The sequence below is a fragment of the Vulpes lagopus genome, chromosome 4 (genome assembly GCF_018345385.1).
Source record: "Vulpes lagopus strain Blue_001 chromosome 4, ASM1834538v1, whole genome shotgun sequence".
NCBI lineage: Eukaryota > Metazoa > Chordata > Mammalia > Carnivora > Canidae > Vulpes > Vulpes lagopus.
In genome coordinates this window covers 89,807,653-89,824,505 of record NC_054827.1, presented here as the reverse complement: position 1 = coordinate 89,824,505, position 16,853 = coordinate 89,807,653, and the positions used below count along the sequence as shown (strand labels likewise).

The window sequence follows — 16,853 nt, the reverse complement described above, 5'->3', positions numbered from 1 at the left end:
GCATTGGGCTCCCTGCTTGATGGAAAGCGGGCTTCTCCCTCTCCCCCTGCCCCTCCCCTCTGGTGCTCTCTCTCACCCTCACTCACTCTCTTGCTCTCAAATAAATAAATATATCTTTAAAAAAAAAAGACTAAAAAAATAGAAACTGACTTTTTCGCAACGGGTTTGCTGCCAGAACACAGGTGTCGTGAAAACCACCGCAAAACCTAAACCAAAATGGGAAAGGAAAAGACTCGCATCAACATCGTCATCATTGCACACGAAGATTCGGGCAAGTCGAGCACTACTGGCCATCTCATCTACCAATGTGGTGGGATCGAAAAATTTGAGGAGGAGGCTGCTGAGATGGGAAAAGGCTCCTTCAAGTACGCCTGGGTCTTAGATGAACTGAAAGCTGAACGTGAACATGGTATCACCACTGATATCTCCCTGTGGAAATTCGAGACCAGCAAGTATTATGTGACCATCACTGATGTCCCAGGACACAGAGACTTTATCAAAGACATGGTTCCAGGCACATCTCAGGCTGACTGTGCCGTCCTGATTGTGGCTGCTGGTGCTGGCGAATTTGAAGCAGGTGTCTCCAAGAATGGGCAGACCCGTGAGCGTGCCCTTCTGGCTTACACATTGGGTATAAAACAACTAACTGTTGGTGTTAACAACATGGATTCCACGGAGCCACCCTGCAGCCAAGAGAGATACGAGGAAGTCGTTAAGGAAGTCAGCACCTACATTAAGGAAATTGGCTACAACCCCGCCACGGTAGCATGTGTGCGGATCCCTGTTTGGAATGGTGGCAACATGCTGGAGCCAAGTGCTAACCCGCCTTGGTTCAAGGGATGGAGAGTCCGCCGTGACGATGGCAGTGCCCGTGGAAGCACGCTGCTTGGAGCTCGGGGTTGCACCCTGCCGCCAGCTCGTCCAGCTGATGAGCCCTTGCATCTGCCCCTCCAGGACGTCTCCAAAATTGGTGGTATTGGTACCATCCCTGTGGGCCGAGGGGAGTCTGGTGTTCGTAAGCCTGGCATGGTGGTCGCCTTTGCTCCGGTCAATGTTACAACTGAGGTAAAGTCTGGTGAAATGCGCCATGAAGCTTTGAGTGAGGCTCTTCCTGGGGACAATGTGGCCTTCAATGTCAAGAAGGTATCTGTCAGGACAGCCCGGTGGCCCAGCGGTTTAGCTCCTGCCTTGGGCCTAGGGCCTGATCCTGGAGACCCGGGATCGAGTTCCGCATCGGGCTCCCTGCATGGAGCCTGCTTCTCCCTCTGCCTGGGTCTCTGCCCCTCTCTCTCTCTCTCTGTCTCTCATGAATAAATAAATAAAATCTTAAAAAAAAAATTAGAAGCTTATGGTGGTAACATCCAGAAGAACTAAAGCCAGATAATTGTTAAAAACTGTTTCTGAAAAGAGGAAAGATACAAAAGGGTTGATTTTTAAAAAATCCTTTTAACTATGTGTTGTTTTTCTTTTAGCCATGTCCATGTATACTTTGAGGTAATGGGATGTAATGTGGAATTATGGAAACTACTGGAAATTTGACTTGTATATATTATCTTTGAAATTGGTATCATCATTGCCTTTAAGTAGTTAGCTCCAGGAATTAGAGTTTTTTGCTAAATTGATTTCATAGCACAGTTTTGAAAACCACGGAGAAAAAGTGATGTGTGGCTTGAGTTGACTTTTTAGTGGAATAAAATTTAAATTTGCTTTGAAGTCCTTATAACTTTCCATAAGGAAACTGGTGACATTGAGGTTTCCTGAGTGTTCCCTGAAGTCACAGGTGCACCTGCGCCACAGCGGGAAGCTTACCCCAGACACCTGGGCACCCGCTTTTGCTATAGCGAAAAATCACTGCTCTGGAGAATAGCAGAACGGGCTTGTGGGGCCCCCTACTGTCCTGCTGGCAAACTGCATCTTCCTGAACAGCATTCCAGGGGTGATTTTTTTTTTTTTTTTTTAAGAAAAAGCAATAATATGGGGCACCTGGTGGGTCAGGGGGTTAGATGGCAGACTGTCGGTCTCAGCTCAGGTCTTAGTCTCAGGGCCTTGCTCTCAGGGCCATGGGCTCAGGCCCATGTTGGGCTCCATGCTGGCTGTGGAGCCTACTTAATACTCAATAAGTAAGGGATGCCTGGGTGGCTCCTTGGGTTGAGCATCAGACTCCTGGTTATGGCTTGGATCCTGATCTCTGGTTGTAGGATGGAGCCCTGAGTGGGGCTCTGCGCTCAGAGCAGAGTCCATTTCAGATTCTGTCCCTCTCATGGCTGAGTGGCTGAGCTTCTGCCTCGATCCCAGGACCCCATGATCCTGGGGTCCCGGGATCAAATCCCCCATCTGGCTCCCAGCAAGAAGCCTGCTTCTCCCTCTGCCTATGTCTCTGCCTCTGTGTCTCTCATGAATACATAAATAAACTCTTGGAGAAAAAAAAAGCTTCTCTCCCGTTCACTCTCTTTCCCTGAGATAAAGTCTTAAAAAAAAAAAAAACAAATAAAAAATATATAAATAAATTAAAATAGTTATAATAATCCTCTGAACCTAAGAGGAGACAATATAGAGGTCGTGGAGGGAAAACTGGAACTGCATGTGCATTCATCTATGTGTTTTAATAAATATGATTTCCAAAATCATTTACATAACAATTTGAGATTTGAACATGGACTACATATCAGATAATATTAGGATATTGTTGTTAATGTTCTAATAATGATACTGTGGTTGTATAGGGTGTCCCTATTTTTAGGATATTCACACCGAAGTATTTAGGGATGAGATATAACATCTGCAGCCAACTCTCAGATGGCTTCCTTTCTCACTCAGAGTTGAACAAAGCTGTACTAGGTCCTTTTCCCATGGAAGTCTATTTTCATCCTCCATAATTGATTTGTTTTGGGGAAGCAGCTGCCAATCCCAGGATCACATTTCCCAGATTCTTTGCAGCTAAATGGCACATCGTGACCACTGAACTTGCCAGTGAACTGTATGCACCACATCCAGGGCAAAGCCTTTAAGAAGCTGGTGTACTCTCCGGGCACCTGGCTGGCTCAGTCTAGAGAGCATGCGACTCTCAAGCCTGGGGTCGTCAGTTTAAGCCCCATGTTGAGGATAGAGTTTACCTAAAAAGAAAAAAAAAAAAGCTTGGGCACCTTTAACACACTCCCTCCCTCTGCAGACTGGATCCCCTACACTGAAGTATAAAGCAGTACAGCAGTCTTGATGGGGACCAGATGACTAGCTGAGGACAGAGCACACTGATGAGTCCCTGAAACAGGCAGAGGGACCTTCCTCTACGGACTCAACTGCCTGATGTTCAGACTTTGCTAAGGGCAGAGGCAAGCTTAGCCCGACCCCCAGGAGCCTGTACATCTACTTTAACATACAAAAATTCCTTTAGAAATTCCCTTTATCTCTACCCCCAAGATACAAGCTGGCAATCATCCCCAAGCACGTGGCCCACCGATACAGATCTGTAGGGTCTCGTGACTCAGGTCTCATTAGATGGTGGTAAGTGACCTTTTCCTAACAATAGCTGCCCTTCCAGGTCCTGGAAACCTGGCTTCCAAAGCTCCTTCGGGAGGAGGCTATCCTCAAACCCCTCCCCACTCCCAGGGATATAATCAGCCTCCCCTCCCAGGCCCGGGGCAGCAGCTCTCCCTGCCCACGGCTCCTGTCCCCAGCTTTAATAAAACCACAATTTTGCACCAAAAATGTCTCAAGAATTCTTTCTTAGCCGTGGGCTCTGGACCTCCCCCCACCAAACCTCACCTACATTCCAGAATTTCATCAGTCTGGTGGTACTTGCGACAGATAGGTATATGCATGTTACCCGGAGACCCGCCTCTGAGTACGTGTCCTGGCACTGATCTTACAGAACCTAAGGACCCAGGGCCTGTTTAGGCATCATTGCTGCTGGTGGTGGGAGTCAGAAGTAACCAAGGTGACCATCACTGTGGAAACAGAGTAAAATATAAGGCACAGGTTTTAGAAGCCCCAAACTATTTATACCTAGAAAATATGGGGAAAGCTTAAAAACTTGGTGTAAGTGGGTATGTGTAAGAGAGAGAAGACAGGAGTGGAGAGGGACCTGGCACAAACAGAAGGTGATGGCCCTTCCTGACCAGGGGAGGTGTAACTAGCCAATTCCTTTTCCTGCAGCAAAATGGTTGGGCGGGCGTCACCTTTGGGAAACTCCCCTGACTCTCCCACAAGTCTGGGCTGGTCGGGTCCTCCCGTCCCCATTATTCATTCCCACAGCATCCCTTGCACAAACCCAGCCCAGCACAGGGCTCTGGAATCTTTCCTTGCCTGTGTCCCCTCTCTTAGGATGGTGAGCTCCAGGAGTGTGTTTCATCTCAAGAACCTTTATGTTTGTCCTAGTGTTTGGCAAATAGAAAGGGTTTTTATATCCTCTCTCTGATACAAAACTTTAGAGATGGGAAAAACAATAGTTGTGAAAATAGTTTCTGAAATTGTAGGCCTTTTTAAAAATTCACATATTATTAGTATATAGTGGTATATTAGTTTCAAGTGTGAAATACAATGATTCAACGATTTTTTAAAGAAAGACTTTATTCATGAGAGACCCAGAGAGAGAGGCAGAGACACAGGCAGAGGGAGAAGCAGGCTCCCTGCAGGGAGCCCGACGTGGGACTCCATCCCTGGTCTCCAGGATCACGGCCCGGGCTGAAGGCGGCGCCAAACCGCTGGGCCACCCGGGCTGCCCATGATTCAACAATTTGATACTCAGCGCTCATCACAAGTGTCCTCTTAATCTCTTTCACCTGTTTCCCGGGCCCCCACCCACCTCCCCTCTGGCAACCACTACTTCTCCAGAGTTCTGTTTCTGGGGCGCCTGCTGGCTCAGTCAGTGGAGCTCGCGACTCTTGATCTGAGTCATGAGTTTGAGCTCCGCACTGGGGATAGAGATTACTTAAATAAATAAACTTTTAAAAATATTGAAATAATAATAATAAAATCTTTTTTTAAGAGTCTGGTTTTTGTTTCCTTTTATCCTTAAAGATTTTATTTATTTATTTATTTATTTAATTTATTCAAAAAAATTATTTATTCATACAGAAGGAGAGAGAGGTAGAGACACAGGCAGAGGGAGAAGCAGGCTCCCTGCAGGGAGGCCAACACGGGACTCGAACCTGGGACCAGGATCATACTCTGAACCAAAGGCAGACACTCAACCGCTGAGCCACCCAGATGTCCCAAAGATGTGGTTTTAAATCATCCTGTAGCTCATCCCTCAACTCAAGATAATCTCAAGCACTTCAGCCATCTGAGACTCAGTGTCCTACCCTGTAAAATGAAGAGCTGGACTAGATGCACCCTCGGGTCGTTTCAGCTCAAATCTACCCTTATTCTATGGAACTGGATCTTTGTGACCCCTGAAAGGAAGGTGAGAACACCCCAGAGCACTCGGTAAGACTTCTTACTGAACTGGCTGACGACAGAGCCTCTCTCTGGGCCTGTGGGCCAAATAACAATGAATCCATCCGAGAGCCTCTAAACGGGTCAATTGGGATGCACAGCAGGTGCTTTGAAAAGCTACCGATTTAGGCCAAACTGGCAGGACCAGCATGGAGTTGCCTTGGAGATGCAAATAGGGATGGCCGGGGGAGGAACTTTAAATCATTCTCTGCCTGGGGGACTCTGTTTGTCCCTCCCTCCCATCAGGCTTTCCAACCCCGGGAGCCATTTTCTGGGTGAGCAGAGGAATCTGTGGAATGTTCATTTGTTTCTATTATTTGCCACAAGCAATCTCTGTTTTTTTTTAACTTGAATATCTAACATCCCCCTCTCAAAACCAGGACGCAGTATAAACCCTTCACACTACTTGCAATAGCCAAAAACTGGAAACACAAATGCCCATTAAAAAGAGGATGGAGAGGGGAACCTGAGTGGCTCTACAGTTAAGGGTCTGCCTTCAGCTCAGGTCACTCAGGTCGTGATCCCAGAGTCCGGGATCTGTCCACATCGGGCTCCCTGTGAGGAGCCTGCTTCTCCCTCTGCCTGTGTCTCTGCCTCCCTCTCTGTGTCTCTCATTAATAAATTAATAAAATCTTAAAAAAAAAAAAAAAAGAATGGATAACATGGCTGGTAGGATAACCACATAACAAAGTGGCGTAAGGCAGGGACAGGGAGGAAAGTTCAAACCACCAGCAACCACGTAGTAAATCTCTCTGGCTGAATGAGCAGAAGCCAGAGAACATGATTCCACCCATATCAAATTCAAAAGTTAAAAAAGAGAGAAAATGAATCAATCCTTCTAGAAGTTAGAACAACTGTTACCTGATGAGGACCAACAAGTGGAAGGGATGTTAGGGGACCTTCTAGTATCCTAGTAACACTCTGCTTCATGATCCCGGCTCTGCTTATATGGGTATATTCACTTTGTAAAACTTCATAAAGTAGCATGCTTATATCCACTTTTTGTAAGGATGTAATACTTCAATTTTACATACATTTAAAAAATTAAATGTGCATATACATTTTTTTTTAAGATTTTACTTATTTATTCATGAGAGACACAGAGAGGCAGGCACAGGCAGAGGGAGAAGCAGGCTCCACGCAGGGAGCCCGACGTGGGACTCGATCCCAGGCCTCCAGGATCACGCCCGGGGCCCAAGGTGACCCTAAACTGCTGAGCCACCCGGGCTGCCCTAAATATATGTATACATTTTAAAGCTGAGAATCTATTCTCTTCTCAGTGGAGGGGGAAAAAGATCTCTTCTCAGTGGAGGGGAAAAAAGATCATTACATCACTTAGAATATAAAAGCTTCTCAAAGTTCAGAAACACACACACACACACACACACAAAGGGAAAGGGAGAAATCTTGATACTATATAGAAAAAAAAGGATTTCCTTGGTAGAGTATGAGTTTAATTTTGGGGAAAAACAAACCCCTCAACCCTCGGGGGATGGGAAGGAAGCAAGCTTGAGGAGGAAAAGGAATTAGCAGTAAAGTATGACTCACTCCAGAAGAGGAACAATCCCGCGGGCAAGGTCCTTTGTCATTTGGACTCTGAACAAAAATTGGTGAAATTACTCTGAGGTGCAGGCAGGAGAGAGGGTGTGCCTGGGAGCACTACTGACTCAGACTGGCTCCTGGCCTGTGGTAAATCAACACTTAGATCCACATAAACTCCCCCTTCCCATTTGAAACTAGTTCATATACCATCAGGCATGTGATGTGACTGGACGTGGGGTCTGGGAGCGAACCATCGAGAAAGAATTCTTGAAACGTTTTGGGTGCAAAACAGATGGTTTTATTAAAGCACGGAGACAGGACCCGTGGGCAGAAAGCTGCTTGGGGATAGTAAGGCGTGATTGATTATAGACTTTTAAGTTGGGTGTAGAGACAAAGGAAGTTTCCAAAAGGATTATCCTGTGTTAAAGGACACTAACAGGATCCTGGAGGCCTGGCTATTGTCAGGCTAAGGTTGTTTCTCCCTCTAGCAGGGCATTAACACTAAGATGGTGGGATTCCCGGAGGAATGCTCCGCTCTGCCTGTCTCAAGTGTTTGTCAATGGGCTGTAAGTTATAGGGAAATGGTCTTTGTCCTCCCAGCAGTATAGATACCGCATTCCCCTCCCTGTGACTGTGGGGTTCTGACATCCTTCCATATTCCCAAATCTTGTCAGAATCTAAAGCAGCAGGTCATTGGCTGTAACATAAGGAAGCCTTTGAGGAACTTATTAAAAATATAGACTTCTGGGCAGCCCAGGTGGCTCAGCGGTTTAGCACCGCCTTCAGCCGGGGGTGTGATCCCAGAGATTAGGGATCGAGTCCCACGTTGGGCTCCCTTCATGGAGCCTGCTTCTCCCTCTGCCTGTGTCTCTGCCTCTGTGTATGTGTGTGTGTGTGTGTGTGTGTGTCTCATGAATAAATAAAATCTTTAAAAAATGACAAAATTAAAAAATAAAATTCCATTAAGGAATTATATATATATATATATATATATATATATATATATATATAGCATGAATGGAATATAAAATTCCATTAAAGAATTTTATATATATATATATATATATAGACTTCTTTGAGCAATAACTCTGATTCAGTACGTCACAGGTAGAGCTCGAGAGTCTTCATTTTAACCACCTCCCTCAACTGCTATAAGAGTCTGGATTTTATCTTGGACATTGTGTGATGGTTAATTGTATGTGTCGACTTGCCTGGACCATAGGGCGCCAGATAGTTGCTTATTATTCTGGGTGTGTCTGTGAGGGTGTTTGTAGAAGTGTGACATTTGAATTCGTAGCCTGTGTAAAGGAGATTGGAATCCCCAATGTAGGTGCCTCCATCCAATCCACCGAAGGCCCAATACAAAGAAAAGGCTGGGTAAGGGGCGCCTGGGGGGCTCAGCTGCTGAGCATCTGCCTTCGGCTCAGGAAGTGATCCCGGCTCAGGGTGTGATCCCGGGGTCCGGGTCAAGCCCCACAGGGAGCCTGCTTCTCCCTCTGCCTCTCTCTGTGTCTCTCATGAATATGTAAATAAAATCTTAATTAAAAAAAAAAAAAAGGCAAGGAGAGCCAGAATTCACTCTCTGACTGGTTGTGTCCCAGCCAGGACATCAGTCTTCCTTTCCTTTGGACTTGGACAGACTAGAACTTGCATGGCTGGCTTCCCTGGCTCTCAGGCCCTCACACTCATACTGGAACTGCCTGCTGCCTGCCGCTCCTGGGACTTCTCAGCCACCACGATGGTGCGAGCCTATGCCTTATTTATGCCCTATTGGTTCTATTTCCCTGGAGAACCCAGACTAATACAGCTCTGAACTGAAAAGATTATGGATCTGTGATGTTCCCCGGAAAATTCCTCAGTTAACCTGCCTGAAGTCAGACTCCCTGTCTGCCCACAGTAGGCCGCAGCTGAAATCCCTTTCCGTTTTTTAAAATTTGTGCTTGGCATACGTTATCTATTACTCCTAACAAATCCTATGAAGTAAATATATTATTACCCTCATTTCAAGGACAAGGAATGGAAAGCTCAGAGAATATCAAAGTGCAGCGCAAGAATTTATTTATTTATTTTAATTTTATTTAAAATCAATTTACAAAAAAAAACAAAAAAAACAAAAAAATAAAATAAAAAAAATAAAATCAATTTACCAACATATAGTATAACACCCAATGCTGGGATTTATTTTTATTTTTTTAGATTATTTATCTATTTATTCATGAGAGACCCAGAGAGAGAGGCAGAGACACAGGCAGAGGGAGCAGCAGGATCCATGCAGGGAACCTAAAGTGGGACTAATCCCAGGACCCCCCCCCGGGGTCACACCCTGAACCGAGGCAGATGCTCAACCACTGAGCCCCCCAGGTGCCCCCACTGCTGGAATTTAAATCCAATGCGTTGCCAATGCTTTTAGATTTTGGCAAGCAAAGAAGTGCCCTATTTAACTTTGTTGTTAGTTAATGTCTGTTGCATAAACCAAAGAAGGACCCCTAGGCGTTTGGCCTGAAGGCTGCCACAGGGCAAGTGGATGGCCCGGAGAGCCCTGGATGAGTGAGCTCCCCAGGGGAGGATCCTACCCAGGACGGAGTGACAGTAACCCCAACAACTCCGTGAGCCTGTAAATAAGGAAGCGCCAGGGCCTCCCAGCAGCGTAGCTGGCAGGTGACTAATTGCCAGACTCCTGCTAATGACCTTGGCGGGAAAACAAAGCCCGCTCCTCGGGGAGCCCGAGAGTCTGCAGCACCGAAGCAGCGCCCCCCCCTTGGGCCCTGACTCTTGCTCACCAGGCCATTCCCCACCCAGCTGGCAGCACACGTTACTGCTCTGCTCACTTTCTTCCCTGCCTTTTACATTTTTTATTACAGAAGTAGTGACACATTGATTTTATTAATGGCACAAAGTATACAAACAGAGAGCAAAATGTCAAAGGCTTCTTTCTTCCTCCGGCTCCCCAGCTCTTCCTTCCTCAGAGGTGACTGCAGCCATCGCCTGTCCCTTCCTGTCCTTACATCCCACGCAGGGACATGTGTGCACCTGCAGCTTCTGCTTCTCAGAAGGCATCTAATCACACTCCATGCCCGGCTCTGTGATCTGTATTTTTCATTCGGTGGGGTGGGATTCTCACTTGTGTATTTGTGAGGTTATAAACTTGTGGGGTCCTCTAACGTAGTCATGCATCTGTATACATGTTGAAGCCTGTATCTTTATTTAACATTATTTTCTTTAATAATTTGTATCGCCTAAAAATAATAATAATAATAATAATAATTTGTATCGCCTAATGACTGGTGCCTGGTGGCTCAGTCATTAGGAGTCTTTCTTCAGCTCAGGCCGTGAGCCTGGGGTCCTGGGATCAAGCGCTGTGTGCGGCTCCCTGCCCAGTGAGGATCTGCTTCTCCCTCTCCCCTCTGCGCTCGTGCTCTCCTCTCTCTCTCTCTCTCTCTCTCTCTCTCTCGATGGCTCTCTTTCTCCCTCAAATAAATAAATAAAATATTTAAAAGAAATAATAAAATAATTTGTATTCCTTTTATACTTATTTATATACAAACTTTTTCCTTTATGTTTTGTTGACCTTTTAAGGTTATATAAACACCTAAGTTCTATTATTTCTGCAATTAATTTCAGGGTCGTAAAGACAGTAGCACACATATTTTTCACAGGGTGTATAGTCTGGGCTGAGAACCGTATCAGTTTCCTTCTTTTCAAATTCTGTGCGGTGATTCCTAACACGAAACCACTTCTTTTTTGAATCACGCAGACATCTAGGTGCCTCCCATAGACCCCTGCCCGCATTGCCTGCCCCCCTCCAGCGAGGGCCTTCCCTGGAGCCAAAGCTGCTGCCAGGCTTTATCAAAGAAAGCTTCAGAGCTGGCAGTTTCCAAGAATCTAGGAGGATTCTTGGTTACAAGCAGCAGAGACCTCCTTGGGCTAACTTCAGCAAAGAAGGAAAGTGCTGGCAGGTCATTCAGCAGCTCCCAGAAGGAATCGGAATGTTGGAGGAGGAGGGAAGAAGAAAAAAGGAACGTTGGAGAAGCAGCGCTGGGGAGAGAGAGTGGGAAACTGGGGAGGTGACAAGGTCCCGGCGCAGCACCAGGCCTGGCTGCTCCTGGCCGTGGACACCACTGCCCTGGGGTAATGTCCAGCTCTCCAGGCCTCTGTGTATCTCCCCCTCGAAGTCAAACTCCTGGGGAGAACATCTTTTTAGACGAGCCCGTGTCGTGTACCGGTGCTCTGGTGGCCCAGGGAGAGGGGAGAGAAGTCCGTGGGCCACCCTGGCCTGTGGGTGGAGAGGTCCCCCCCTCCCCTCGTCCCTCAGGGGACCAGGGGAGTGCCAGGAGGGGCATTAGCCCTGAGGGTATTAACATGCAAGGGAAGACTTCTCCATCTTCTGCTTCCTCTAGATTTGCTTTTCCTTCTGTTATCTCTTTCTCTACCAACCTTTGCGTGTAGATACAAAATATTCCATGGCACGGTGGGGAGCGGGGAATCGAAAATGCAGCAGGCCAAGCAACAGCCACCTAACCCCGGCACCGGTAAATGTGACCTCATGAGGAAAGGGAGTCTTCGCAGACGGGAGCAGATTAAGGATCCTGCCATGAAGACATTACCCTGGATTAGCCAGGTGAGCCCTAAATGCCAGCACTAGAGAGGCAAGGGGAGATTCGGTTCCCACCGAAGAGAAGGAGGTAGTGACCACAGAGACAGATGGCAGGGGTGACCGAGGCCCAGCTGCCGCCAGAAGCTGGAGGAGGCAAGGAAGGGATGGTCTCTGGCACCTCCGGAGGGAGCGGCCCTGCCCACACCCACCTTCCCAGGCCTGTACTGACTTCAGGCCTTCAGGCGCTGCCCTCCGGAACCCTGAGACAAGACAGGTCTGTCTGGTTTGTGGTGGCGAACTCATACAGAATATGAAGACAATATCAAAATATTCATACCTTTATTTTTTTGAGATTTATTTATTTATTTTAGAGAAAGAGAGTGTGTGCCCACATGGGGAGCAGCGAGGGGCAGAGGGGGCGGGAGACAAAAACCCACGCAGACTCCCTGCTGAGTGCGGAGCCCCATTCGGGCTCCATCCCAGGACCCTGAGATCATGTCCTGAGCTGAAATCAGGAGTCGGATGCTTAACCAACTGAGCCACTCAGTGCCCCCAAAATATTCATATCTTTAAAACAAATATTCACATCGGTGGAACATGCAATTCTTGATCTTGGGGAGTGAGTTTGAGCCCCAGGGCAGGTGTAGAGATAACTTAAAATTTTTTTTCTTTAATTAAAAAAATGTTTTAGGTTGACATAATAAAACAAAATGGGGGTGGGGGGAGAAGGAGGGAGGGAGAGAGAGAGTAAAGAAAAAGAACCGAAGCCAAGTAGTTGGTGAGCTAATGAAAGCAGTATTAGTCATCTATCACACAAAGGAGTGAAAGGCAAAAAAAAATTAATCCTGAAAACCATTCCTCTTGGGAGAATAAATCTAGGGTTAAAACAGGGCAGCTTTAGTAACACAATACAAGCAAAAGTAATAATCTGTAAATCCATCTAGAGCAGATATGTTATCTCCTGACAAATGCAGCAGGAGGCCCTATAGGATGTTTGCGTTACTTTACTGCTGGGCTGATTTTTGAAAGAGAGAGAGGGACGCCAGCGAACATACTGGATGACTCAGGGGACAAATCTGTTTTCAGATAATTGCTTCCTAATGTGCGGTGATGTGAGTCTTAGTCATTCCCATAGCATGTCCCTGTGTGGGGCCAACGAGCGGGACCAGAGCGCTCCACCCACCACGGTGGCTGGTGGCTGGTGGGCAAGAGCTCCCCGCGGAGCCCGCGGGGTCAAAGAATGACACTGAGGGCCCCTGAGGCTAGGGAGGGCAGCAGTTCTAGACACTGGCTTCCTGTCGCGTCCTGTCGCTGCTGTGCAGCAGGGTGCTGGGACACAGCCCACGCACATCTGGGGAGGAAGGCTGCCGGAGTGATGTCACTGGCAGCAAATCACAGCCCTGGCTTCCAGCCACCAGCAGTGCAAGCCTGGTCCAAGCCAGGGCGGGAAGCCCAGGGCAGGTGCGGGGTGGGCGGCTCAGGCCCTGCTCCCAGGCGGGACAGAGGGACAGGCGTGTAGCTGAGATAACAAAGAATGATGAGAACAAAACACTCGGAAAGCATCAGACTGACATAGGAGCAGGGCTCAAAATGAATAGATAGGAATACACCTCTTTTTATGTTGTTAAGATTTTATTTATTTATTCATGAGAGACACAGAGAGAGAGAGAGGCAGGGACACAGACAGAGGGAGAAGCAGGCTCTACGCAGGGAGCCTGATGCGGGACTCGATCCTTGAGTTAGTGCATGGTTCCTAGGATTTGAGGAAGATGGCTTTGGTCCTGAGCCTGATCTGCTGTGGAACTTGGCTGTTTAATCAGTGAATAAATCAACTATGTGTACAGCTTTGTGTCCTAAAGGCGTATTGCCGGTCAGCTGGGGACACTAGAGAGCCAGGAAGCACCATAAGCAATGCAATAGAAGCAAGCTGTGGCTGCTGGCTGCTAACACATTCATTCGTTCAGCTGTACTTCGTGAATGCCTGCGTGCTGCCGAGCACTCTTTTGGACTCTGGGATACAGCAGTGAACAACAACCCACCCCAGATCCCGGCCTCCGAGATGGCGTCCTCATGTATGCTTTGGTAAAGTCACGCATACTTGAGTTACTGGAGACACCAAAGGGGGTGGGATCAGATTCATGAGCCTGGAGACTCAGGGAAGAGATGTAGTCCAGAGTTCAGAGAAGGGCAACCTCAGTGACTTAGGGATGCTTTGGGGAGCAGAGCCTTGAAGGGCAGTCAGACTTTGGAAGGCCTGAGAAGAATTGGAGAGAACTTTGGAGGGGGACAAGAAGATAGGAAACAAAGTGACTGAGCCATGATGGGGGTGAGAGAAGAGAGAGGGCAGGCTGGAAAGGCAGGGCAGGTATGGCTTACTACAGGTGTAGACAATGAATGCTGTGTGGACAGTGAGCAGCCAAGCCACTTGAGGTCTGGAGTCACCTTGGCTAGTCCTGCCTGCAGCCTCAGGTCCTCCTAGTTACCCACTCCCTCTTTCCCACTTCTCCCCCAGCCCACCCTTACCCCCTGCCTCAATTTCTGCTTTCTGATTAAGTTTCTTCATCCCCATCTGCTTCCTCCACCCCATCTCTTGATGGTTCCCTTCCTGCCCCTGTTACTTTATTCTCTCACCACTATGCCTCATGAGTGAGAAAAATCAATAAAGTAAAAAATTATTCTGACCAAAGGGGTTCTTAGAGAATTACTACTTACAGAGAATTACCTTTGTGTTAATTCTCTCAAACCAGCCCAGATCTCCCAGGCCCCTGAGCTAGCCTTTGCGTGTGGTGTAATCAGAGCCTCAAACATAACCTCAGAAATAGCTGCTCTTTCAAAACACTAAGAGTATCTGCTAAGGCAACAGAAATGTGAACTTAATTGCTAACTCTGCAGAAAGAGGAATAGGAGAGAAAATGCATGGGAATTAGTAGACTTGTGTTTTTCAAGTTGTCTTAACAGTCTTATGTGTTTACAGTTCAGGCAAGTCTTATCTTGTATCATAATAATGGAGGATCTAGTAGGAAATACATGTTTCCTCATGCTTAATTGATTCTTAACCCTAAAAGCAAACTTATTCACAAATACTCAGAAAATACAGAAAATAATTGAAGGAAATAAAAACCAACCATCATTCAGAGATGATCATGATAAATTAGTCTTTGCTGCATACGCAACTTTACAACATCAAGAGCTTACAACTACATACATTTATTTCCTCTTTCCTGGGTCCACTGAGACTCTGAGTACCCGGAGGGGCTTGAGCTCTGGCTGAGTTGGGTTAGTTTTGCTCCCGCATGTTTGCTCATCTTCCTCAGACCAGCAGCTTTCGGGAGATACTGTTTTTGCCATGGAAGCTCACAAGAATGCAAAAGGGTGAGCAGAAAAATATGACGCCTCTTAAGGCCTTCACTTGAAACTGCCATACTGCACTTCGCCTCACTGGCATGCTGCAAGCACCGCCCGCATTTCATTGGCCAAAGAAAGTCATCTGGCCGCGCCCAACGTCAGTGGGGCAGAGAACCCCGCATTATAAGCAGGAAGAATAAAGAATAATCCAATCTTGCCAAACCACTGTTCTCATGTCAGTATGCTTCCTTCCATTCTTTTACGCTGTACATGGTTAAATGATTTTGTAAAAATAATCTTGTATCTTTTTATATCTTTGCAATCATTGCCTTTTCCCTTGTCTTGTGCTCATCCACTTCTCATCTTCTCATTCCTGCCTGTATTCTTTTTTTCTTTCTTTCAAGATTTTATTTATTTATTCATGAGACACACAACGAGAGAGGCAGAGACACAGGCAGAGGGAGAAGCAGGCTCCCTGCGGGGACCTGATGCAGAACTGGATCCCAGGACCCCGGGATCATGACCTGAGCTGAAGGCAGAGGCTCAACCCCTGAGCCACCCAGGTGCCCCTCTTCTTCCTTTTTCCCATCTGCCTTCTTCCTCTACCGCTTCCCTTCCCTGCTCTACACCCTTATGCTTTATTCTCCCTTCAGGTCCCATAATGTTTGTTTGTTTGTTTTTAAAAAACCCCTGTGCCTTTAATTACTTCTCAGAGATCCTGCCCCCAGAGCTCCGGCCACTCTAAAATTTTGATTTCCACACCATTTCAAATTATTGAAAAATACAAATAAAATAATTGCAATAAGAAATTCGGCATTTCCTGGGGCCCCAGCTGCTCCCTGATTGGAAGAATGTTTAGGGATGTCTGGGCAGTCTCTCAGGGCCGGCAGGAGGCTCCTGGGGTGAGGTAAGAGCAAGCTTCTTGGTCATAAAACCCCCACGTGGGGGATCCCTGGGTGGCTCAGCGGTTTAGCGCCTGCCTCTGGCCCAGGGCGTGATCTTGAAGTCCCGGAATCGAGTCCCAGGTCGGGCTCCCTGCATGGAGCCTGCTTCTCCCTCTGCCTGTGTCTCCGCCTTTCTCTCTGTGTGTGTCCCTAATGAATAAATAAATACAAATCTATTAAAAACAAACAAATAAATAAATAAATAAAAATAAAAATAAATAAAACCTCCACGTGACGTTCAAAGGGTGCTTTCTGAGGTCTGGCAGTGTTAAAGCAGATCCAGGGGATGGCCTACCCTAAGACTGCAACGGACCTGGAGCAAAGGAACACACAACATGTCATAAAGACACCTGCTACATATTGAGCCCTTCCCTGGGTGCCAGGCACCTACTGTTCCACTTTTGCAGTGACTCTAAAGGGGAGGGTTACCACGTCATGCTCACTCTGCAAGCACGGAGGCGGAGGTCACACCGCCTGCCCCAGCAGTGCAGCTGGACCACGGCAGACCCCCGCCCCCCAGCAGGTGCAGGCCTTGCAGGCTGTGCAGCAGGTGCAAGCAGGCGTCAGGACAGCTTGGCTCCCAGGCAGCCCTCGGGCTGCTCCGCGGTGGTCGTGGTTGCTGCGGCCTCACGTGCCTGCGCCCCCTGCCCTGTGCCCTGCCTGGGCCCAGGGAGCACGCCCACACGGGATCGCGCTTGCAGGATCCTAAGTGAGGAGCCTACCCCTGCTCCCTAACCTCGGTTTGAGAAAACGACCCACCAAGTAGTGAACAACAAACAGGGGCACTTGGTGGCTCAGTGGTTGAGCCTTGGCCTGCAGCCCAGAGTGTGATCCTGGAGACCCAGGATCGAGTCCCACGTCGGGCTCCCTGTATGGTCCCTGCTTCTTCCTCTGCCTGTGTCTCTGCTTCTCTCTCTCTCTACCATGAATAAACAAAATCTTTAAACAAAAACTAAACAGCCTTGGGAGCCCATGAATTCACTCATATAATTGGA

At 47.5% G+C, this 16,853-nt stretch overlaps 1 protein-coding gene across 1 annotated transcript; it reads left to right on the top strand.

Annotated features, from left to right (window-relative positions):
• The first annotated feature begins 216 nt into the window (after positions 1 to 216).
• LOC121488813 (elongation factor 1-alpha 1-like) lies at positions 217 to 14,945 on the top strand. Its single transcript, XM_041751101.1, has 5 exons — positions 217 to 1,149; positions 10,910 to 11,103; positions 11,422 to 11,593; positions 13,458 to 13,641; positions 14,884 to 14,945. Exons 1-5 carry the CDS (start codon positions 217 to 219, stop codon positions 14,943 to 14,945), a joined length of 1,545 nt encoding a protein of 514 aa, XP_041607035.1.
• Positions 14,946 to 16,853: the final 1,908 nt, after the last annotated feature.

Excerpts from the sequence above, each read along its gene's own strand:
- LOC121488813 (XM_041751101.1), top strand. The coding sequence starts at position 217 with ATGGGAAAGGAAAAGACTCGCATCAACATCGTCATCATTGCACACGAA. Across the intron at positions 11,594-13,457 it reads CATTACCCTGGATTAGCCAG|AGAGCCAGGAAGCACCATAA; the intron begins GTGAGCCCTAAA and ends TGGGGACACTAG. Across the intron at positions 13,642-14,883 it reads CTCCGAGATGGCGTCCTCAT|ACCAGCAGCTTTCGGGAGAT; the intron begins GTATGCTTTGGT and ends CATCTTCCTCAG.